This window comes from Oratosquilla oratoria, chromosome 31 (genome assembly GCF_046742065.1).
Source record: "Oratosquilla oratoria isolate Oo_2021 chromosome 31, ASM4674206v1, whole genome shotgun sequence".
Classification (NCBI taxonomy): Eukaryota; Metazoa; Arthropoda; class Malacostraca; order Stomatopoda; family Squillidae; genus Oratosquilla; species Oratosquilla oratoria.
The window spans coordinates 15,273,391-15,298,844 of NC_134807.1; the positions used below are offsets into that span (position 1 = coordinate 15,273,391).

General features: G+C 37.6%; 1 protein-coding gene across 3 annotated transcripts in view; it reads right to left on the minus strand.

The window, feature by feature from the left end:
- LOC143041454 (UDP-glucose 4-epimerase-like) overlaps nucleotides 1-25,454 on the minus strand; it is a 295,689-nt gene that overhangs the window by 6,025 nt on the left and 264,210 nt on the right. For 2 of the 3 annotated variants that reach the window (XM_076213348.1, XM_076213350.1), the window contains exons 2-7: nucleotides 22,049-22,281; nucleotides 19,393-19,506; nucleotides 19,071-19,247; nucleotides 18,661-18,841; nucleotides 17,448-17,536; nucleotides 8,067-8,259 (exon numbers count right to left, since the gene is read on the minus strand). In XM_076213348.1, the coding sequence (XP_076069463.1) occupies nucleotides 8,067-8,259; nucleotides 17,448-17,536; nucleotides 18,661-18,841; nucleotides 19,071-19,247; nucleotides 19,393-19,506; nucleotides 22,049-22,281 (987 nt within the window). Of the gene's footprint in view, nucleotides 1-8,066; nucleotides 8,260-8,603; nucleotides 8,797-17,447; nucleotides 17,537-18,660; nucleotides 18,842-19,070; nucleotides 19,248-19,392; nucleotides 19,507-22,048; nucleotides 22,282-25,454 lie in introns of all 3 variants that reach the window. The other variant, XM_076213349.1, reaches the window with a different exon arrangement.

The window sequence follows — 25,454 nt, forward strand, 5'->3', positions numbered from 1 at the left end:
TTGTGAACAAATGTGTGGTCGTCTTGTGGCAAGAAAAAACAAAACTAGGAATAGTTTAATTAAGAATACAAGAAAGCTGTTCCAGGGATGTGGCTTGGGAAAAATTGCAAATATAAATGTCGAGACATTCTGACAGGTTGACGTAAGTGGAGTAGGAAACACAGGAGTCTTAGTCTTGAGTTTATTCCTGACTAGTTTCGCAGGTATGCTTTTTCAAAGGAATGGTGTACAAACAAGCTGAGGGGCATTTTATATATGGGGTGGACCTCACTACCTCTCCATGTTACCATAATTGGCAACAAGTGTGAACATTACAATTGCTACAATGAATATGTAATGTTCACACTTGTTGCCAACTATGGTAACATGGAGAGGTAGCGAGGTCCAGCCCATGTATAAAATGCTCACAGCTTGTTTGTACACCATTCCTTTGAAAAAGCATACCTGCAAAACTTGTCAGGAATAAACTCAAGTCTAAGACTCCTGTGTTTCCTACTCCACTTATGTCACAAATATAAATATACAAAAATTTCTACTATTACATATGAACTCAAACTGTGGGAAAATTTGCAAAAATTCTCTATCTAAACATAATTGGTGTATGTGTGCTCGTGTGTGGGTAACCGACTCAGATGCCAGTGCGATCAGTGCATTTACTATTAACACATACCATGAATTCTGCAATTAACAAGTTATACAATGGTATCTAGAACAAAGCATGTACGGACCTTGCAAACCCACTGTCTACCAAAATAGATTTGAAAGCAAGATCTTAATCACAATGACAGAAATAACTGGTTAGTTATTGTATGTAAAAATGCATAACAAAAATGCATAACAATACATATCAAATTCATGGGATTTCAAACAAATTAATAACTGTGGGTCAAACTGTCATAATTTTGGTGCAATAATAACAATCATTGCCTCCAGTTTCACTGGCCAGAATTATGCAGCCCTACAGCAACCAGCAATGATCCTTGGGCTCTCCCATACATTTTCCAAAGAAGAAACTTTGGACTGTGTGCTGTACCAGTGTGGGACAGTTTCCACATTACCAGCTGAAACTTGTAGTAAGATGGGTGCAGCCACCACTTGTCACCTTAAAATGTATGAAAAGGTTTAAGAAATACAATTAAAGATGACAGCGTGAGATCTTGGGCCTAGTCCACAGACCAATGATCAGCCCCTCAGGGCTGCACCTCCTGATGGATACGAGTGACAGATTTTTAAAATGGGCAGCTCCATTGTCCATCTTCAAAGACAACCACAAGCAGGTACCCATTAATCATAGGTCTCCTGGGGGAAAAATAAGTGAGAAAAAAGAAAGAAAAAAGAAAGAAAAAAGAAAGAAGAAGAGGACAAAAAGATAAATTAAAAAAATTCCACATTAGTAAGTCTCAAGTCCTTGACCCTATTTTGTGCACTTGTTTTTGTCATATGTACAGAGGGGGAATTGAACAAGAAAAGCAGTAGTGGAAAGCACATCCAATGCATCTATATACATATATAAATCTATACATATACTGTATATATCTATGCACACATGCGTACATACACACAAGTTATATAAATACTCATGGAAAGCGACTCCAGTGCTCATGATCAAAGTGAAGTGTTTAGATTAAGTAAAAACAAGGAGGGAACCAGTGATGGTTACTTGCATGTGGGAGTTCTGCAAGTTTGACAGTGAAGCTGTCTATTTACAAAACCCATCAACCTTCTAACCTTCATCAAGAGGTGCAGCCTTGAGTGGTTGAGTCTCTGAGCTGAGCCAGAAGATTTCTTTCTATCAACTTCAACTGTATTTCTTAACCCTTTTTCACACAAGACCTAACAACTAGTGACTGTTCACCTCCCCATACCATTTTTAGCTGGTAACAAAAAGTTTCACACTAATACAACACATACTTGAGTCCAAAGTTTTTTCCCCAGAAAGAATCAACCAATTTTTGCCTCGATTTTAAATATATAGAAAATCTACATTCCCACAGTGGCTGGCAATACTCCTTAGAACTTCCTACAGAACACTCTGGGAAGAAACTCTGGACTGTGTTGTATTAGTGTAGGACTGTTTCCTTGTTACTGGCTGAAAGTCATAGGGGAAGAGTAGCAGTTGCTAGTTGTCATCTTTCTATATGTAAAAAAGTGTAAGAAATATAGCGGAAGTTGATAAAGAGAGATCTTGGACCCAGTCCAAAGACTGAGTGTTCACCCTTCAGGGCTGCATTTCCTGACAGAGTGAGGGGGTTCACAGGTTTTGAAAAAGGGCAGCTTTGCTGTCCATCTTACAGGACCACCATGTGCAGACACCATTACTGGTCCCTCCCAGATAGAGCTATGGGAAGGCCCGAGGACCATTGTCAGCCACTGAGAGGGTGTGGGTTTTCCACTTAGTGAAATTCAATGCAACAATCAATTGAACTAATTAAAGATAAAGAGAGGCACACATCTGTTAAATAACAAGTTCAAATTATAAACCCTAAGTTCCATTTTGTTTTTGTTGTTTTGTGTGGGATAAAACTAGCTCTCCCTATCAAATCCTACTCTGTCTTGTTGTACTGCCTCAGACCCAAGCAGTGTGTTGAAGGACAGCAAGAGGGGAATGACTTAAGCAAGGAAGGGAGAGGGCAGGAGATAGGGATGAGTGGAGAATGGCTGTGTATAGATGATACTGTGATGCAAGAGAGGGAAGGGTGGGGGGTAGGGGAGTGGTTATGTATGATTGATATTTTGACGCAGCTGGAGGGGTCTCTGATTAAGTGAAACGGCTTTACTGTGGATATGCCATGTCTTGCTGCATTGCTTCTGACTCAGGGCAGTGGGGAGGATATAGGGATGACCTGTGACCCACGAGGAGCTAGGATGAGAGGGAGGAAAGGGTGGTGGATGGAGGTGGAATGGGTGAGAGTGGGTTATTGCCTTTTGATTTGGCTACTTCCCTTATAAGGGGGGAAAACCCCTTGGTGTGTACAGTAGAATAGAATAGAGGTACTGTGGGGCAGAGTAGGATATGTTCAGTGTCTATTGTATGATGGGTGCATCTGGGCAATTTGATTCTATGTTAATTTGATTCTATGTTAATGTGATTCTTGCTTCTCTTAGGAGGGATTTTTCTGTGGATCTGACATCTGAAGGGGAGAGGGGCTCTTGGAATGTTGAGTTTGGTAGCCTGTCTTGAAGACCTTGTTTTGTGAATTGGGAGAAGAATATATTTTGGTGTGGATGTATTGTATGGTACAAATGATAGGTTGTTGTATTTGTTAAAATAGTATACTGTTGTTCTTTATATGTTCTGCTGGTTGTGTCTGTTGTTTTGTAAGGAGATGAACAAGTGGGGTTGACGGTTCTAGCATAGAACTACATACTATACCAATCACTTTCAAGTGAGATTCTATAGGGAGGATTTTGGTTTCTGAGTACAGGTGTTCTATTGGGGTGGTTGTGGTGCATCCTGTTATTTTCAATTATTTTGTTTAGTTTGTATAAAGTAGGTCTTCCTGATTGTTGGGAACCAATCTGAGGATATGTAGTAAAGTGTGGTTCTTGTGAATTGTTTGTAGATTGTGATTAAGAGCTTCCTTCTGTTGTCCAAAGCCTATACTTGTGACTGATTTTAGTAGGTTTACTTTCTTGTTGATTTTGACTCTTTTGAGTGCTCTTTGAGTTATGACTGTCTGAAGTAACCAATGCTACTGATGATTTCTGGACCAAGGCTTCCATTTTATTATTTCTAAGCTTTCATCCTAGTTTGTCTAAGTATGATTGGTTGTTCTTAGCTGCTATTTTGTAGTTGCTAAGCTGGGTTACTACTATCAGGTCACATGTGTGGGTATATGCTCCAGTGTTTACGCTCTGGATCTTATGTCAGAAGCTTGCTTGTCGAGAGGTTAAATAGCATAGGCAAGAGCATTGCTTCTTTGGGACTCCATTATAGTCTTTTATGAAGTCCCATAAATATGGTTATTTTGAGTTACTCTACACTGTGAAGAAGTTGGCTACCTTCTTTAGTACTTTATACATTGATTATATTCTTGTCTTTCCTTGTTCAATATTTCCTAATTTTAAAAGTAAGTTTCCAAATTTTCATGCCTTGTTTTACATAATTAAAAATCAATTTGGGCTCTTACTTTGTTGCCATATTGAAAAAAATTTCTCACTTACCTTTTGTCGTTTTGTTAATTCTATATTATCCCCTTTATTCACTGTACAGTCAAACCTTGGTTTTCATTTGCCCTAGTTTTTGTACAACTCAAGTTTTCATGGACTTTTTTTTCATTGAAATTTTGTCTCCGGTTTTGTATATTCACTCCATTTTTGTACAGTTGAAAATAGTCCGTGCCAAATTTGTCTGCTTGCCTGCAAGACTCAGCCACTCATTTACTGGAATCAAGCACTCACACAGAATACCATGTGTTCATGTCTCAGTCTGCTTTTGTTGCTCATCGAGTGAGCATCACCCCACACCTTCCTCAGTAATATTTTGTAATAATTCATTGTTTTTTGTACTTGTGTAGATCAGATTTATGTGGTAAGATAGATATGTGAGAAAGCTATAGGAAATGGTAAGGATGTTTTTTTTTTTTATGGATTTAGAAAAGGCTTATGACAGGGTAGACAGGAAGGCACTGTGGGAGATATTGCAGATATATGGAATAGGAGGAAAGCTGTTAAGAGCAGTCAAGAGTTTTTACGAAAATAGTAGAGCTTGTGTTAGGATTAGAAATGTAAAGAGTGAATGGTTTGAGGTAAAGGTGGGACTTCATCAGGGATGTGTTATGTCGCCATGGCTGTTCAATCTATTCATGGATGGGGTGGTGTGAGAGGTGAATGTAAGGGTAGTGGGTAGGGAGTTGGAGATGGTTAAATAAAATGGAGGAAAGTGGGAGATAAGCCAGCTGTTGTTTGCTGAGGACCTGTGCTTGTAGCAGGATCAGAGGAGGGATTGAGGAAGTTAGTGACAGAGTTTGGGAAGGTGTGTGAAAGAAGGAAGTTGAAGATAAATGTGGGTAAAAGTAAAGTGATGAGATGTACAAGGGGAGAGAGTGGCAGCAGGCTGGAAGTGAGTATTAAGGGAGAGACTGGAGGAAGTGGATAGTTTTAGATACTTGGGTGCGAAATGTGGCAGGAAAGGGAGGAGTGGAGGTAGAATGTAGATTGAGAGAAGCAAGTAAATGCCTTGGTGGATTAAAAAGTGTTATGAGAAATAGAAATTTGGGAATGGATGCTAAAAGGAGATTGTATGAAGGAGTGATTGTGCTGACACCACTGTACGTGCCAGAAACATGGAACATAAGGAGGAGTTTGAATGTGTTTGAGATGAAATACCTGAGAAGTATGATAGGGGACATTAGGCTAGATAGAATGAGAAATGAGGTGAGAAAGAGAACAGGGGTGGAAAGGGAGTTGGGAGATAGGGTTGATGAAAGTATTGGGATGGTTTGGTCACATGGAAAGAACGAGTGAAGAAAGATTAGTAAAAGAGGTGTGGAAGGAGTGAACATGAGGGGGCATCCTAGGATGAGATGGATGGATGGATGGATGGCAAAAAAGGGGCATTAGGAAAGAGAGGACTGTCTGTTGAGGAAGGACAGGAGAGGACAGAAGATATGGGTGAATGGAGAAGGGTTGTGTACGGATGATGCTGTAATGCATGAGGGGGAGTGGGTGGGGGATGGGGGGGGTAAGGGAGTATGTATGAAAAATAAATTTATGCAGCCCGAAAGGATTTCTCCCCATCTTCTCGTTTTCTGCATGAGGGGATGGAGAGGGGGAGGGGGGTGTCGCCAAATTAATGAAGCGGCTTTATTGTGGATATGCTGTGTCTTGCAACACTGCTTCTGACCCAGGGCAGTGGACAAGATGCAGGGATGACCCGTCATCCAGGAGGTGCCAAGATAAGAGGGAAGGAAGAGAGTGGAGGGGAGTGGAGTATGTAGGGGATGGAATGGGTGAGAATGGTTTCTATGCCTTTTTCTTTTGGCTCCCTCCTGTGTAAGGGGGTAAAACCCTTTGGTATATGTATGTACTTGTTTATCGAGTGCAACTGCTAAATTAGCCACCATGGGACAAAAGAAAGTTCCAAGTGCCAGCCCTTTAATAAAGGTAAAAAACACAATAGGATTCAAGAAAGAACTTGTACTAAAGTATGGAAATGGTGTGGGCATGGCCAATCTCAAGTGCCTCCTGGTAATAGACAATGCTCCTGCTCATCATTCAGGCTTGAAAGACTAATTGTTGGAGGAATTTTGTTTCATCACAATGAAGTTCTTGCCCCCTAATACCACTCCTCTCATCCAACCCATGGACCAACAGGTAATTTCAAACTTCAAAAAACTCTGCATCAAAACACTGTTTGAAGGATATTTTGAAGTGACCTCTGACACTAAATTGACGCTAAGAGTGTTCTGGAGGAATCACGTCAGCATCCTCAATTGCATAAGCTTCTTTACTGATAAGGCTTGGCAGAGATTGACTTCCAGGATGATGAACTCTGGAAAAAAACTGTGGCCAAAATGTGTCCTCAAGAAGGATTTTAAAGTGTTTTAGGCTGCCCTGATGACCCTCCCATCTCAGCACCTCTGATGAAGGGTCATCCTATACCATTTCACTGGGTCAAAGGCAGTGTGGCAAGGTACAGTTTTTTCACAGGAGGGCCCAGCAGCCTGAGCTGATTTACCCCCACCATTTTATCCTATGGTGAGCCCTCTTCTCATCCACTTAATGGATAGTGGTGTTACTAAATTCCTAGATAATGACTGGATAAAATTTATAAGATTCCAGATATGTATTTGAGAAATATAACAGGAGTTTCAAGAATGGATAATGAGAAATATGGAGGTGAAGTAGGTCTGGTAAGAAAAGTTAGATCTGAAAGGGTTGAGATGGTTTGGGCACATGGAAACAATGAAGGAGGGAAGACTGAAAGTGTGGAAACCAAAAGTGGCTGGAGTGAAACTGTGAGGAGGACTAAGAATGAGAAGGGTGGATTGATGATAGGAGCTTTGGATTAACGCTGTACATCTGTTGAGCAGAGAAGGTGAAAGACATAGCAAATGTTGGGAGACTATAAATGGATGGTGAGAGACTATAAATGGATGATAGGATGATGTAGCCAAAAATAGCAATCTTATCCTTTTTAAGAATGAATGCCAAAGGTGGAAAGTTATTATGTGGTTAGGTGGTGGGATTGAATTAGTTTTGGTAGTTGGGACCTGTTGTGCTGCACTTCTTTTAGCCCAAGCAGTACTGTGGAAAACAGGGTGACCCGTCACCCCCAAAGCAACAAGATGGGACGGGTGGGTGAATTGGTTGCAAGAAGCAGGAGTGTGCGTTGACTCTTGCTATATGCCCTCTAAGAAAGGACCTTCAGTACACATATATGTACTAATTGGTATCTCTATGATAATGCTTATCCTTTTCCAACTAGTGCCAGACTCTTGTATTCAACTGTGTGATGACCCCTTAGAATTAAAATAACTTCCTTCACATTTGTTTGCTTAAATGCATGTAAAGTTAAGCATGTCTTTTGTATAAATTGTATATAGTAGCTGTTTATTGTACATAATTTTGAACTGCATGGCTCTGTCATTTCTACTTTCTGCAAAATATGCATATGCATGGAATAATAAGTATATGTACAGATGTGCAAAAATACTTCCAATGACAAATGGATAAAAAATATCAAACATGCTTCACTTGAAAACCTTTAAAAATAACACACGAATAAGTATACAGCTGGATAAAATTAAGCCACTGCTTAAAACTGGACCAAGAGGTTTCGGTAAAAATCATACTAATGCTGTTACTATTTTGGCCAAGTGTTTTGTTCTTAGGTTAGAAACTAAATTCTAGTAGAATACCTCATGCATACTTGACATAGTACAAATCAAGTAAAACATAGTTTATTATAATAAAATAAGCTACTGCTATGGGGAGGGGGGGTGAGATCAGCAAGCAGTAAAAACAGCCTTCAAAGCCTCCTACAATATTATATTCAATTGGCCATTTAACAAGAGCACTTTTACAGTACAATATTCATAGGGAGCCAAAGGACTTGGACTTACACATTTGCTCTAGGGAGTATTTAGAAGACCATCCTAGTTCTTTCAAAGCCAGTGCTGTGTTGGCATACATGGATACGATATCGCCTTCTCTTCTGGGTAGAAGTTCACAAGCAACCTTTGTCTTGGTTACGGCCTCAAATGCCTTGACCAGCTGCAGAACTGATGCACCTTCCCCAGTGCCTAGATTGTAAGTCTGAGGAAGAGTCACTTGTGAAAGTAGGTGGGCTGTTCTAGGTACCAGGAGGAGCACAGATACGAGGGAGGAGAGGGAGGTGAAGAAGCCTTTTATGGAAAGAATATTACTGCTGAGTAAATTCAGCAGTAATTTAGAATAAAAAAAAATTATCAACACCCCTGGGTCCAACTGATGGAATAACAAGCTTTGATGCATTCATATACTGCAAATGTACAGTGTATATACTGTACTTGTTCATTTTATTCTTCCCATTCTCTTGCATGCCAAAGGGGTCGTGATAATTTTTTTCACAACTGCACATCCCCTACTCTGACTGAAAGGAAATGTCTTCAAATACTCACACATATCAACAATATCTCTTGTTGGTTTCCAGTTGAGTTCTTTCAAACCTAGCCTGCCATCACACAGCAGAGTTGCAACATCTCCAATTCTTCTTCCTGTGATATGGTAGGGAATTTCCTTCCCTGTACATTTCTTGAACTCCCTTATGAATTCCAAGACTGAAAGCCCATGGCCCAGCCCTAGATTGTAGGTCTTGAAGGAGAAACTTAAATGTCAGCTGGAATTCCTAAAACAATTCCTTTCCTCGAAGAAACTATATTCTACATAAAACACCCTTCCACAGTTCAACTACAAAAAATATCTATATATATCTAAATATCTACATATATATATATATCTACATCTATATATATATATATCTACATCTACATCTACATCTATATATATATATCTACATCTACATCTATATATATCTACATCTACATATATCTACATCTACATATATCTACATCTACATCTACATCTATCTACATCTACATCTATCTACATCTACATATATCTACATCTACATATATCTACATCTACATATATCTACATCTACATATATATCTACATCTACATATATATCTACATATATATCTACATCTACATATATATCTACATCTACATATATATCTACATCTATATATCTACATCTATATATATATCTACATCTATATATATATCTACATCTATATATATCTACATATATATATATATCTACATCTATATATATATATATATCTACATCTATATATATATATATATCTACATCTATATATATATATATCTACATCTACATCTACATCTATATATATATATCTACATCTACATCTATATATATCTACATATATATCTACATATATATCTACATATATATCTACATATATATATCTACATCTATATATATATCTACATCTATATATATATCTACATCTATATATATCTACATCTATATATATATCTACATCTATATATATATCTACATCTATATATATATCTACATCTATATATATATATCTACATCTATATATATATCTACATCTATATATATATCTACATCTATATATATCTACATCTATATATATATCTACATATATATATATATCTACATCTATATCTATATATATATATCTACATCTATATATATATCTACATCTATATCTATATATATATATCTACATCTATACTATATATATATATCTACATCTATATCTACATATATCTACATCTATATCTATATATCTCTACATCTACATCTATATATCTACATCTACATATATCTACATCTACATCTATATATATCTACATCTACATCTATATATATCTACATCTACATCGGTATGTATATCTACGAATATATCTACATCTGCATATACATCTACTTCATCTACATCTATATATATCTACATCTTCATCTATATATATATATATATTACAACCTACACTTCATTTATTAGCCAAAAGATTTATTTCACACATTGAATTACTTTCACATACATTAAACATGCAAAACAATTCTAATATTCAAATGTATTTAGGGCCAGCTCCAGAATTCTGGATTAGGGGCACAAACCCTTCTACCATGAAAATTATCTTGACAATTATATACAATAATGCATTTAAATACTGCCTGGAACAAAATTAAGGTTTCATTATTTAGCTCTACAGAAGTAATTTCAATTAAAAGAGAAAAAAAGCACAAGTACAGTTTTGCCAATATTTTAAGTGCCAAATAGGTGTGTGTGTGTGTATTTACCTAATTGTGGTATATAGGAAAGAAGCAATGCTCACTGGGTCCCATCTCATATTCTCTAATTTTTACCATACCTAGCCTCAAATTCATGTACAGTTCCAACTTGCTCTATATTCTTAATTTCCAAACATCATATTTAGGTTTGAACTCTTGTATTAATTGAGCTTGGGCTATACCACTTCCTAAGCTATTCCAAGTAATTATGCATCTATATGGAGAACTGTATTTCTTCACATCCTTTAGATATGTGGTCTTTCTTAATTTGCATTCATGACCTCTTAAAGCCCTCTCATCTTTAATCAGGAGATCTCGTATCAATACAGGATTCAGTGACCTGAACACTGAATCATATCACCTCTTTCTCATCTATCTTTTGAAGTTGGCAGAGCATCGCTTTTAATTTTTCCTTGTATGGTTTATCTGCCAGGTTGGGGACCAGTTTGATTACTGCCCTTTGTATTCTCTCAATCTTCCTCGTATCCTTCACTCTGTGTGGGGACTATACTACGAACGCATATTCCAGTCTTGGACAGATGAGCTTTTTCATCATCTCTTCATCCATATAGTGAAACACCAGTTTGATCTCCTGCAGTAGTTCATATATCTCTCCCATAATCCTGCCAATCCTGCAATAATGCCTGTCAAGTGACAGGTTGTCTTATGCAGTTTCAGATTGACAACTCGCAAAAAAAAAAAAAAAAAAAATCGGTCCTATTATTTTTGGCTTTGGCTTCCTCTTAGAGCTTTTCTCTCGTAGTTCATTCCTTTTCATTAGCATCTTTCCTAATCTATCTTCCAAAACTTGGTGATTATTTCTTTTACCATGGCTTGTGACTAACTTTATTTTCATTAAATGTGCGTCATTTCTAATACTTGCCTAACCTGTACAAGCTATCAATCTAATCTGTTACATCCTAGTCCTTCTGAGAGTTGTTGTTGTTGTTGTTCCCTAGACTGTCTGTCCGAGCAGTCCCGTCTCCCCAAGGAATGCCACTGCCGAAACTGGGTTTTCCCACAAATCCTTTATAGAGTGTATGTTGTGTTGTTTGCGTGCATGATTGTGTATAATGCAGTCTTCCATTATGTGTTGTATGGTATGGGGTGAAGTGTTACATCCTGGGCAGCTGTTCACAATGCGGTCATCCAGCCTCTTCTGGTAGCTTAGAAGTGCTGGGTGGTGGCCGCACCGCAGTCTGGCCAGGTGGACTCTGTCCTTTCGTGGGAGAGAGGATTCAGAAGGGTGGATATCAGGGGGTCTGGCATGTAGCAGTGTGTTGTCTTTCAGTGTGTTAATGGAGCGGTGAGTGATATGATTATGAATATGTTTCCGAATGCTGGTATCTGAGAGTTGTTGATGTAATTTACCTTATAATTTGTATTTCTTGTTCTTGGCATAATTTCCATGAGGTGTTGTATTCTTCATGGCATCCAAAGAGTAAAAACACATCTAGACTTGCCTACCTCTGACAAGAGATTATCTTTATTTTCTTAATTACTTTAACTATTCCTTCTCCTAGGCTATTTATTTCCTCTTGCTCCACAAGATCTCTTTAAAGATTACTCTATCCTATCCTCAGTTGTTATTGATCTATCCTCTTTTTCCTGCATGGTAGATTTTTTCTCTCATTTCTCAATTTATCAATCTGTTTTTTGAGCCAGGTTTGTTTCCTTTTCTTACTCAAGTTTTTGCTCCAGACTGTGCAAACTAGCCTAACATGAGGAGATTAAGTCTCTAAATCTTTTCAACTCTGTAAGAATTTCACTTACCTCCACGGTAGAGTCTCCAACTTGAGATTTATCTTTATCAAATTCATTCCCTGCACTATATTAATTTTTTTAGTGGACTTTCTCATCTTCTTAGGTGTGAAGCCTTCAAAATCTTCCATTATTAGTATTGATACAGCAATATAAGACAACACCTTGTGATGTAAACAAACTAGAAATTAATTCTGATCTTTTGTCTCCTATCATGAGCAACTTCGGAGACAAAGACTGCTATTTTCCTTCCCTGATTCTCTCCAACAGTTGAAACCACCGATGTTTTGCCTCTACTGTGACCCTGAATAGCTTTGTTTTCCCTCTGTCTATTCAATTGGCAATTATTTTCATCTGGCTTTGTCTGGTAGGCAAATCTATAGCATCGCTTCACTTTACCATTGTGTCGTAATGAAATCACTATTTTTCCCTCTTTGACTTACTCCTAAAGTTGGAACCAGCAATGTTTTGCCTCTACTTTGACCCTGAAATAGCATTGCTTCCCCCTTGTTTACTCAACTGGTAACATTTCCATCAGGCTTTGCCTATTAAAGGCAAATCTAGGAGTGACGTGTGGAGTTGTCACCACCACCACTCCCACTATGTGTATGTGATTGTGTGTATTTACCTAGTTGTATTTACCTAGTTGTATTTTGCGGGAAGGGGAGCTATGCTCGTGTTGTCCCGCCTTTGTATCTTGCAGTGTCTAGTTTGTTTTTAAACTCATGAATGGTTTTTGCGCATACTATTTCATTGTCCAGTTTGTTCCAAGTGTCCAAAACTCTATGAGGAAAACTGTTTTTCTTCAGTTCTCTTCTATAGCTATGTTTTTTTATTTTCTTTCCATGTCCTCTTGTGTTTCTTTTGTCCCAGTTAAGCAAGTTCTCACTATCGAGTACCTCTGTGCCTTTCATGATTCTGTAGATGGTCAATAGGTCACCTCTCTCTCTTCTTTGCTCCAGTGTCGGTAACTCCAGTTTAGCCAATCTCTCTTCGTATGATAGGTTTGCAAGTGCAGGTGCCATTTTTGTAGCTGCTCTTTGGATTCTTTCTATTTTCTTTATATTCTTTTTGGTACTGGGGGACCACAATGTCGCTGCATACTCTAATCTAGGCCTTATCAATGTAACCAATATTTTTTTCATCATGTCTACGTCCAAGTATGTAAACGCCACTTTTATTGATCTTAGCAAGTTGTAAGTCTCCCCGACAATTTTGTTAATCTGTATATCATAGGACAAGTCGTTCGTGATAATTACTCCCAAATCTTTTTCGGATCCTACTTTCTTTACTTCTTTGGTTCCAATTGTATATTTTCCTGATATTCTGTTTTTGCTTTTTCCAAACTCCATTATGCTACACTTCTTAGTATTAAAGTCCACTTCCCATTTCTGACTCCAGTTCCATACCCTATTTAGGTCTTCTTGCAGTGCTTCACAGTCCTCATCAGTTTCTATTTTCCTTAGCAGTTTGGCGTCATCGGCAAAGAAGCTCATGTAGCAGTTCACGTCCTCATCCATGTCATTCATATAGATAGCAAACATTATTGGTGCCAGCACAGATCCTTGCGGTACTCCACTGATCACCTCTTTCCAGTCTGAATATTTTTCTCTGAGCACTACTCTCATCTTTCTACCAGTCAGAAAGTCCTCTATCCATTTTAGTAGGTTTCCCTGTATTCCTCCTATGTGTTCCAGTTTTTTTAGTAGTTTTCTGTGTGGTACTTTGTCAAAGGCTTTTTGCAAGTCTAGGAATGCACAATCAGCCCATCCATTTCTTTCTTGCACTATGTCTATTAGTCTTGAGTAAAAGCATATTAAGTTTGTGGAGCATGATCTTCCTTGTCTGAATCCGAATTGTCTTGGGTTTAATATGTCATTGTCTTCCAGATGTTTTACCCATCTATTCTTGATTATTTTCTCACAAATTTTGGCAATGGTGCTTGTTAGTGATACTGGCCTATAGTTGGTGGGTTCTTCTTTGTTTCCTCCTTTGTGTATTGGTACAATGTTAGCGTTTTTTCCAGTCCTCGGGTATCTTTCCTTCTTTGAGTGAGCTGTTTATTAAGATGTGTATTTTGTCTGTTAGTTCTTCTTTGCACTCCTTTAGAATCCAATTTGCAATACCGTCCGGGCCATGTGATTTTCTGACATCCAGCCTTGATAAATGTTCTGATATTTCCTTTAGTGATGCTGTAAACTCATTCATGAGGGGAGATTTCTTGTTTTTGTCTATGTCACAATTCGGTATTTTCTCTCTGGTGAAAACAGATTTAAAGTGATTGTTCATGACTTCGGCCATCTCTAAATCTTCTGTGTATTCTATGTTTCCTTGGCATAGTTTCACCAATTCCTGTTTGTTTTTAAGTTTACCATTCACATACCGATAGAATAGTTTGGGTTGCTCTTTGCATTTGTCTATAATATCTTTCTCATGGTTCCTTTTCTCCTCTCTTCTCACATTAACATACTCATTTCTATAGTTAACATAAATTTGCCATTTGCTTTGTTTTTTGTCTTTTCTCCACTTTTTCCAAGCTTTGTCCCTTCTGTCTTTCGCCTCACTGCATCTTTTGTTGAACCAACATTTAATGTACTCTCTCTCTCGCTTTTGTCTTGGTACATGCCTGTTTACCCCTTCATTGTAGTTTTCCATCAATATATTCCATTTCTCTTCCACTGCTGTTTCTTCCCTGTAAAATATTTCCCAGTTTGCATTCCGGAAGAATGTCTTTAGTTTTGTAAAGTCTGTTTTGTTGTACCTCAGTCTTCCTTTCCTATGCTTTTCGTTCCTCTCTATGTCTATTTCTTCCTTTAGTATAGTTTCGATGAGTACATGGTCACTCTTTCCAATTGGTGTCTCATACTGGACTTTATGCACTATTTCAGGCTCTGTTGTAAATATTAGATCTAGTTTCGATGGCTCTTCATTATTTCTGTACCTTGTGTTTTCATGGACCCATTGGGTCATTGTGTACTCCATGGTCATATCTAGCAGTACATTGCCCCACGAGTCATCTCCTCCTTGCACTGTCATGCTGTCCCAACAAATTTCTTTGCAATTGAAGTCCCCCATAACTACCAGATTACCCTTACCCATTAGTATCTCATTGAGTGATTTTCTTGTGTCATCTAGCATTTTTTTATGTTCAATTTCTTTCCAAGCGCTTGTTTTTGGAGGCACATAAGTCACCACAAACTTTCTACTTTTCATATTCTTGCCTTCGACTTTTATCATGATCAATTCAGCATTACCTTTGCCCTCTGCAATTTTTGTCACCTTTAGGTCTTTCTTGGCCAAGAACATGATTCCCCCTCCCTGTTTCTTGTCCCTGTTTTTTATCCAGTAGTTGTATAAACCTTGTCCGATAACAGTGGATGGTATTTCACCTCTTAGTTTAGTCTCTACAATTCCCATTATGTCTGGTTTTGCTTCTAACAGATAATCATTGAGTTCGTTCAGTCCCGAAATTAGTCCGTCAATGTTGGTATAGGCCACTTTTAATTTTCTTCCTTCTCCCTGGTTTCTTCTTCCCTTGTTTTGTTCGTTTTGAAGCGCCATTGTCTTAATCTCAAGTCTATTACTCTCCACTGGAATTCTTTGCATTCTGTCTCCGATCTTTTCAAGTTTTTTTCCTTTGCTTCTTCTCTTAGCGCCCTTTCTTTTTCTAATTCCTCAGTACTCATTTCTCTTTTTATCCATATCTTATTGTATTTTTCACTCTTTGCCAAGTTACCTACTTTTTCAAATATGTCTTCTACTACCACTTGTGACCTTAGTTTTATCTTTAGAGGTCGATTCCTATCCTTAGTATAGCGACCAATTCTGTAAGTCTCTTCTAAGTCTGTGCAAGTGTGTGTGTGTGTGTGGGGGGGGTGCACACCAGATATGCCCCCAACCCTTGATTCATGCCTAGTAATGGTTACTTATAAAACAGGATTAACAAATTACAGTGAACCCTCGATTTTCTGATGAAATAGTGTGGGGGGGTATAAAGCTACCAAGAAAATTAAAAATATAGCCTTCATTGCCTCCCTCCACTTCATACTGCATTATTTGTTCATTTATTTACTACCACACTCTATTCATACTTGCCTTTAGTCCCTTTCACCTTGCTTGAAACACTCCTCTTGCATCCAGTGCCCTACCTATGCCCATCCACCTCATTATTGGTTTTCCTCTCAGGTTCCTTCCACCATTTCTTTCTATACTGTTTTTGTTAGTCTTTCTTTACTTGTACTACATGCTCAAACCATCCCAACACTCTAATCCATCCCTTCTGCCAAGCTCTCTTTCTACCTCCACTGTCTGCCTCACATCCACATGATTAGGCTCTTCCTCTTTGTCTTATTGTAATTCCAAGTCCCATACAATAGTACGGTCATAAATTATACCCTTGTGCACCCTCCTCTTCATGTTCATTTTCAGATAATTAATTTTCTATTACACTTTTTATTTTCCCCATACATTTACTTGTTTCTCTACTTTATAGTTGACCTCTACTTCCACTCTTCCATTAGGAAATAGATTGTATGTAAAGCTCTCCATTTTCTCCAGCCTCTTGGCCTTTAGCTTTATCTTCAATCCACAGCTATCCTCACCCTTTGTACATCTTATCTTATTTTTGCAGACATTTACTTTCAGTTTCCACTTCACGTGCCCTCCTGAACTCCCACTAACTGCTTCAATCTATCTTCTGGTTCAGCTATAAGTGCAATGTCATTTGCAAACTGTCTCATATCCCACTTTTATCCACTTTCACCTCCCTCATCACCCAACCCACATACAAATTTGAATTATGACAATTGACTGATATGAATGGAGAGTGGTTGTGAATGGATGATAAACTGACACAGCCTGAAGGGATTTCTTTTTGTCTGCTCAGTAAATTCTCGAGTGGATGAGGGGAGAGATTTGCCATGTAATGAAACAATGGGAGCAAACCAGCTTCTGCTATTGGGCTCTGTTGAGGAGGTGCTGTCTTTTGCTGCAGTGCAAGGGGAATAGCTCTTCATTCACAAGGAGCTAAGATAAAATAGACAACAAATAGGTGTGGAATGGGTGAATGTTGGGTGCATGCCTTGGCTGATCACTTCCCCTTACAATGGTGAAAGGGCCTTTTGGTATATGCATGTATGCATGTATCAAACAATCTTACAAAAACAAGGAAGATCAGAAAACTAAGGGTTCACTGTAGTGCAACACTACTATTCCACATAAATTTGTAAATTTCCTTTTTTCAATATCAACACTACTTGATACATCTAAAAAACAATTGGAAATGGAATTGTTATCTTGTATACATACTTGGTTGATCTACTTAATTTATAAACACCCATCAAAAACTGCTCACCTTGTAGTTTTGGTGAGCACTGTCTAGTTTGTTGAGAGCGGCCACGTGTCCAGAAGCTAGATCCATGACATGGATATAATCACGCACACCTATAAAAAAAAAAAAAAATCTTGATGTACCAAAACTCTGTATATGTAGATATAATAGACTAGCTCTGGGCCGACAAATAAAGGCCCAGGGGTGTCACTAATGGAGTGGGTTTACTGGCCTCCTCCTAATATCATTTACGCAACAAAATCCCAAACATCTATGGGGCTACAGGTTTCTAGTCCATAAAACTCAAGTGATAAATATGATTATTATTATAGATGTTGTCCCCCAACAAACCAATTCTGAAATTATACCCATAACAATACTTTTGAATCCTTTTTTATATCTAATCGGTACAAGACCATTCTACAGAAAATTGACTAAAACATATGAATCTACTTTCCTTCAAAAGTGTAGACTCAGGGGTGACTTGATGCAGGTCTTTAAGATTCTAAAGAGAAATGACATCAAGAGTGACGAAATTTTCACACTAAATGTGAATCCGACAAGAAATAACAGTCTCAAACTGTCTGGAAGTACATTTAATTTGGAATTGGGTAGAAATAACTTTGCCAACCGTGTAATAAATGAATGGAATAAACTTCCTCCAGAGGCAGTGCAATTTAGTACAGTTTGAGGTTTTAAGATTCACTTAAATAAATACATAAGCGATATGTAGTAATGCCTGCCATTTATCTTATTCTATTCTATTTATCTATTATTTATTTATTACTATTTATGTTTATTTTCTATTATCTATTAATATATCATCTATCATAGATTGTTATTTGTTTGTTTACTACTTAAAATTATTTATTCTATGAATTAATTTATCTATTATTATTTTTCCAGTATCTGACCTTGTCATGGACCAAAAGGTCTCCTGTTGGCATACTCTTCTTTTGTATTCCTTTATTACATTACTCAGATGATGGATCTTATCTAAAGTGATGAGCATTGTTACAGTAATTTCTGTGTCTAGTGAACACAAGCAAATAGTCAAAAGTTATCTGTACTTTTTCATATTTGTAGAAGCAGGACTTTAATGCATGTTTAAAAAATATTTCAGCCCACAAAGAAATATTTCCACAGGACTTTAATGCCTGTTTATAAGATATTTCAGCCCACAAAGAAATATTTCCCAAGAAATATTACACTAATAATAAAAAGACTTTAAACACACCTGTGCCATCACGTGTGTCATAATCGGATCCAAAAATGGTGAGATGAGGCTTCTTGCCTATAGCCACCTGACCAATATATGGCATCAAATTGGTGAAGTTTTTGGTTGGATCTTCTCCAAGTCTTCCAGTAGGATGAGCTCCCACTGGGTTGAAGTACCGTAAAGCTATAATATTCCACTTCTGTAGGTTTTTGGGAAGAGAACATTAATACTTTTATTTTTGCCATAAATCTATATATACGTACATATATATATTTTTTGGTGTCACTATGACGTATGGAATTAAAACTCTCCTGCAGGGATTTGAACCCTCGCCTGAGTGGCTTGCTTATTATAAGCTGAAGGCCTTCGCCTTATAATAAGCCTTATAACTAATTTTTATTTTGAATTTCAATTTCAGCATTTCTCACTGGCTCAGCCCTTGATAGATCCTTCAGCATTTCTTCAATGAGGTACTTAGTGCGACCATAAACATTGGTAACATTTCCAGTTGGATGGTCTTCTGTGATAGGGAGCCACTCTGGATCTCCATAAACAGTACAAGAGGATGAAAAAACCATTTGGTAAACACCATGTTCCTTCATAGCCTGCAAAGATATTATTTATTACTGTACATGAAAATTCAAATTTTTCATTTAGCCATTAGTAGTGGCAATTTTTTTCTTTCTTTTTTATTTTTCAAATAATATACTTCAAGTAACTTATTACTTTCTACAAGAACTTCATCAGTACCTCCATAAGATTAATTGTGCCAATCACATTGTTTTTGTAATAGATAAGTGGAAACTGCATGGATTCTCCCACAGCTTTCATTGCAGCAAAATGTATCACATAATCAATTTTGTGCTGTGGAAAAAGAAAATGGTAAAAAGTAGCTTAAAGAGAATAAACAGTTTAATTTTTTTTTTCATAACTTGTATTAATTGAATGGTAACATGCAACCAATACTTTGGAAACCATTTTGGGCACCTCTACAGACCAGACTCGTACATCCTTCACATATGTCAAAATCTCAACTCGTAACTAAATTATGATAAATTTGTACTACTGGGGGGATGGGGGGTGAGGTAGTATGCGCGAGAAAAATTTGATGCAGACCGAAGGGGTTTCTCCTCGTCTTCTTTTCTGCATGAGGGGACATAGGGGGGGGGGGGCGCCGATTTAATGAAGCGGCCTTGCTGTGGATGTGTTGTGTCTTGTGACACTGCTTCTGACCCAGGGAAGTGGATAAAATGCAGGGATCACCCATCATCCAGGAGGTGCCAAGATAAGAGGGAAGGAAGAGGGTGGAGGGGAGTGGAGTGTATTAGGGTTGGAATGGGTGTGAGTGGTATTATGCCTTTGTTTTTTGGCTACCTCCCTTATAAGAGAAAAAAAATAAAAAAAGCTTTTGGTATACGTATGTATGTACTGCTGTCCCTCCTTTATAGTGTTCCTTTGAACCTGTCCTTTGTCACTTCCATGAATCTACCTCTTCCTGATCCCCTATAGTGTTTTTCATGTGTATTGTGAAAGGTGACTAAATGGGATGGGGTAATGGAACTTAAGATCCTCTACTCTATTTTCATCCTACAAAACTTCAAGACATAAGAGGATCTGGGAAGAGGACCAACCAGAACCATTAGTGACTGTCATGGAATAGGCATGGATGTAGTGCAGATGTGAGCAAATGGGTAGAGATTGGTGGCATGTTTGTGAAAAGAAAGATGGATGAATTTGTATTAAGTCTATGTTGAAGGAGGGGCAAGTTTGAGTTTGGGAGTATGGTGGGGAGGGTATCTCGAGTGATGAGTGGGTAAGGGAAGGAGTGGCTATGCTGGTAACAAAATAGGAAAAGGTGTGGTGGAGTAGAGAAAAATGTCTTCAAGGACAATGTGGACTAAAGTGAAATAAGGATAGGAGAAAAATATAGGCTTTTGTGAGCACACAGTTCTGGTAGTGAGAGAAGTGGAGAAAAGGGAAGTTTTTTTGGTTTTATATAAACTAGTGCATACAGGGTTTTGGAAGGAATGTAAATATAGCAGTATTGAGAGATCTCAATGCTACAGTAGATGAAACAACAGATTGAGTAGTATGGTGGTTTGGAATGCCAGGTAAAATATTTAATGGAAACATGTTAGAGTATGTTTAGAAAGGGAGTTCAAACTGTTGCCTCAAGTTTCCCTAAGTGCAAAACCTGCACTTCCACAGTGGCCTGCAACAGAACCTCTCACAGATCTCTGGAAAGAAACTTTAAACTATGGTCTGTGTTGCATCAATGCAAGATTGTTTCTATGTCACCAGCTCAAAGTGGTAAGGAAAGGAGAGCAGTTGCTAGCTCTCCATGTGTGAAAAAGTGTAAGAAATACAGTTGAAGAGAAAGATCTTGGGCCCAGTTTGGAGACCTGTTTGAAAAAGACAAGTATATTCAGGAAAAGTGTAGAAGGGGAAGGTGGTTGAGACGATATTAATGGACATGTTTTGGTACCCAAAGGGAGGATTGGAAGAGTTCTGGACATTAATGTTTTCTGAGGAGAGAGCAAGGGATTGTCAGATCATTAATTGGTACATGGGTACATCAAAATGAAAAAAGTGGAGGAAGAAGAAAAGGGAGAGAGGTAAAAAAGTGCTGAGAATAAATAAACTAAACGAGGATAAAGAAATGGAAGAGCAGGAAAAGTTGAGAGATGTAAGCGAGGTGGTGAGGGATAGAGGATGGGAGAGAACAGAAGAAGTACTGAATGGTGGGATGAAGAGGTGAAGGCATTGGTGAAGAGAAGCAAATTTATGAGGATGGGTTGTAAGTAAAAACAGGTAATTATGTGGCAGGTATTGAAAGAAGACAGAAGCAAAATGCAAGATGAGGAAGGCAAAGAGGTGAGCAGACATAAAGTGCAGTAGGAGTTTGACAGAATTGTGAAAAAAAAATAATAATAATGGAAGAATGTGAAAAGAGCAAAATAGCAAGTCAGGTCAAAAGTAAGATAATGGAGATTGTCACATGTTAATGGAAGTACAGACAATACAGAAACAATGGGTATTTCAGGGATTGGTTAAATAAGCAGGAGGTTAGGGATTGTTTGTGGCACTGGGAGATGATGGAAAAAGAAAACAATTGGGCTATAAGATGAGATACAAAGATTAATGAATGGGATGAAAGCTGGTAAGTCACCTGGGTCTGATGGGTGTCAAGTATAGTGTGATGAAGAGAGGACCAATTAAAGAGGATTTTATTATCCAAGAGGAGAAATTAACATGGATTTTTCTGCAACGAGGTATAACTACATTACAAAATCAACATCACACTGCTTTAAAAAACACAATTAATGGAATCTACATTTTTGACATGCATGCATTATGACAAAAATTCCACTTTTATTTACCCACAAACACAAGAATCATGTTTTACCTTGGCAAATATTTGATGAACTTTGTCTCCATCCAAAAGGTCACACTGGTAGAATATGACTTTCTTTCCAGTTATTTCCTGTACACGCCTCAAAGCTCCTGACCGGCTATTGGTTAAATTATCAATAGTAATGACATCATATCCAGCATTCAGGAGTTCCACAATGCAATGTGATCCAATGTAGCCTGTTCCACCTGTCACAAACACAGTTTTGTTTGATGCCATGGTACAACCTGTTAGAAACAAGAAAAACAACATAATCACTAGATATATACTTCCATTCATCAATACACTACATACTACACACAGAAGTTTTATGAGCTTTTTCATCTACTGTACAGTAGTACACCATATTTTGCACTTCATACATCAAGGAAAAGTTAAGTTTGAATCCAAGAAAGTTGGGGGGCATTGCTAATACCAAAGAAGCTCCAACTAGTTCCTGACTGGTCCAAAAACTTAAAATAGGAAGAAACACCAAACTCAAAAAAGAATGGCATGGTTCATATTTTGGATATTGTCCATCCATATAACATCGGTTCGGGCAATGTCCAACTGCATATACACTGCTGTCCTATAAAGTTTAGAAATATCAACATGAAAGCTAAACATAATGGGTACAACCAGATGTAGGAAACAAGGTGAAGAGTGATGGTACTTGGAAAAGGACTGAACTAAATGTAATGCAAAAGATGTTGGGCATAGGAACACAGCTAAAGAAAAGAATGGGAAGGAGTGACATTGTGGTTCTACCAGGTGACTTCAACTGTGAAGATAAAGGTGAGCAAGCAACCAGGTGTGTAGATGTTGCCCAAAACTGCCACCTTTGCCCTAGATGCTTGGACTATTGGGCAGGTACAGTAATTCCTAGGAATTTGAGAGGCGTACAAGACTCAAGCTTACAATTAAGAAAATACAAGACCAGCACATTTCCGATTACAACTATGAAAAGGTAAACTGGGAATTAGGCAGAAATGTAGTGTCATGGGATTTTACCCACCTTAATATAAAAATGGTCAATGTAACAACACAACAGATTACAGGACCAACAAGGATGAGAGAGGAAGACGCATCAACCTGACTGGATTTACTGCTAACTATATAATCGGATTGTTATAAATTTCTCAGTAGGGCATACTTTATCCTAGGTCTTTAATTGGTTCCAGGATACACAATTTAATTAAAAAAACTACTTGATTCGAGTTAACTTGTCTCTAGGCTAGGCTAGGCTTGGCTGAATTTAATTGTCTCTAGGCTAATCCGATAATAACCATTTCCAGTTACGTATTTTAAGAATGCATTTTCAATATTAACTATGTATGGAACTTCAGTTTTAGATTTTAATAAAATTTAGCTTATAAGTTTAACATTTACACGTTTTCTATTTTTAAAAGAGTACAATAAAAAAAATAATCTAAATTTACGAATACAATTTGGCGGCGTTTACCGCATCGCGAACGCTTTATCATGCGGTTTGCAATACGACGTGGTAAAACAAAGACCTTTAAGCTTAAAAACAAATACAGTAATCATTATTATTTCGCATTAGTAAAAAGAATATTCTAAATTTACCAATAAGTATATACAATTTAATGGTTTACATCGCGGATGTAAACGGCTGTGGATCATCAATATCAACAGCTGAATTCCTTGAACTGCCTTTTCTTCTTTTCCTCAAGGATTACATTACAAGGAGCAAAAAATTCGCAACAATCCACCGTAATCTTGGAAAAGCGTTGAGCATCTGGATCCATATCCTCGAACATAGAAATATCTCTTTCGATATATGCAAATATTTGCTGGATTTTCTTGCTGCTCATGAAGCTCTTCCAAACCCATTTCCAGCTCTTTGCTCAGTCACCAACGTTTTGTTGATTACATTATCAAACCCCTTAAAATAATTTACTAATTCCGGGCACAGCTTCTTCCATACACCATTCATGACTGCGCTCTGAACCTCATTCCATGTCGCTGTGTTCTGTACAGCCTTGTGGATATTTATCTTCCTAAAGTCACAGTGTGATGGAATCATCAAGATCAACTTGGCTATGGCTTGCAGCAGCGTACGCTCCATATAGTAACGCTTGTAGATCGTAATTATCCCCTGATCTACTGGGTGTAGAATAGACTGTTCGAAGGTAGGTACGCGACTGTAACGTTTAGGTCAAAATATACAATGTTTTGCTGGTGGCCAGGAGCATTATCCAAGATAAGTAATACCTTAAAAGCAATCCCCATCTACCAATACTTCTCTGCTGCTGGAATAAAATGACTATAACCAATCTTAAAAAACAGTAACCCATGCTTTTGAATTAGCCATATAACAGGGAGAGATGACGTTATGTTCTTCAGGGCACCAAGATCTAAGAATATAAGGTCTAACCACTTCCGACCGAATTTCGAGGGAGTTGGCGCAGCGGGCCCGTGAACGTCACCTGGCTGCTCAAAGTGGGGTTAGCGGGTCCTATAGCTGTCAGTTGAAGCTGGTCCGTCGTTCAAAAATGACGTTGCCTTCGCTCGCACTGCTCCACGCAATTAGTTATATTCTGACAAATATTATATAAAATATATATATAAATATATATATAAATATATATATAAATATATATAAAATATATATTAAAATATATATTAAAAAATATATATAAATATATATATAAATATATATAAAATATTATAGTTCCTGTCTATATATATGAATATATAATATATATGATATATAATATATAAAATATTATAGTTCCTGTCTTCCTTGGCGTTTCACAGTTTTCTTCAGTGTATCACAAAGAGAAAATGGACTCAGCCAAATGACGTCAGAAGCTGCGCAGAAGAATGTAAACGGTCTGACCTGTATATTTAGACCTTGCAGGGCACTGGGGTTGTGTGCATGACATACGAGTACTTTAACTTGAAATCTCCCGCACAATAACCTCCCAACATAATGGCCACACGTTCTTTTGAGACCTTGTAGCCCGGAATAGTGTTCCCCTCCTTGGAAATGAATGAACAGTCTGACAATTTTTTTTCTCCAATAGAATCCAGTTTCGTCAACGTTAAAAATCTGTTCGGGAAGAAACCCGTTTTCTTTGATGATTTTCTCTAATGCATTAGCAAATTCTGATGCCGCTTGTGCGTCGGCTGAAACACTTTCACCTTACTTCTTAACAAAGTTATAACTTCTTCGCTCCTTAAATATCATGAACTTTCCTTGACTTACCTTGAACTCTACATCTTTCTCATTTGACCATTCAACCTATCAATCCAAAGAGAGGAGACTTTTCATTTCGTCAAAGATTTGGCCCCTTTTTTTATTGACAGATTTGATACGTGCTAAAATCTTATCCTTATTTTGTACAACTGTCGATACAGTTGTCCGATTCTTCCTAAAAGATCGTGCAATTACTAC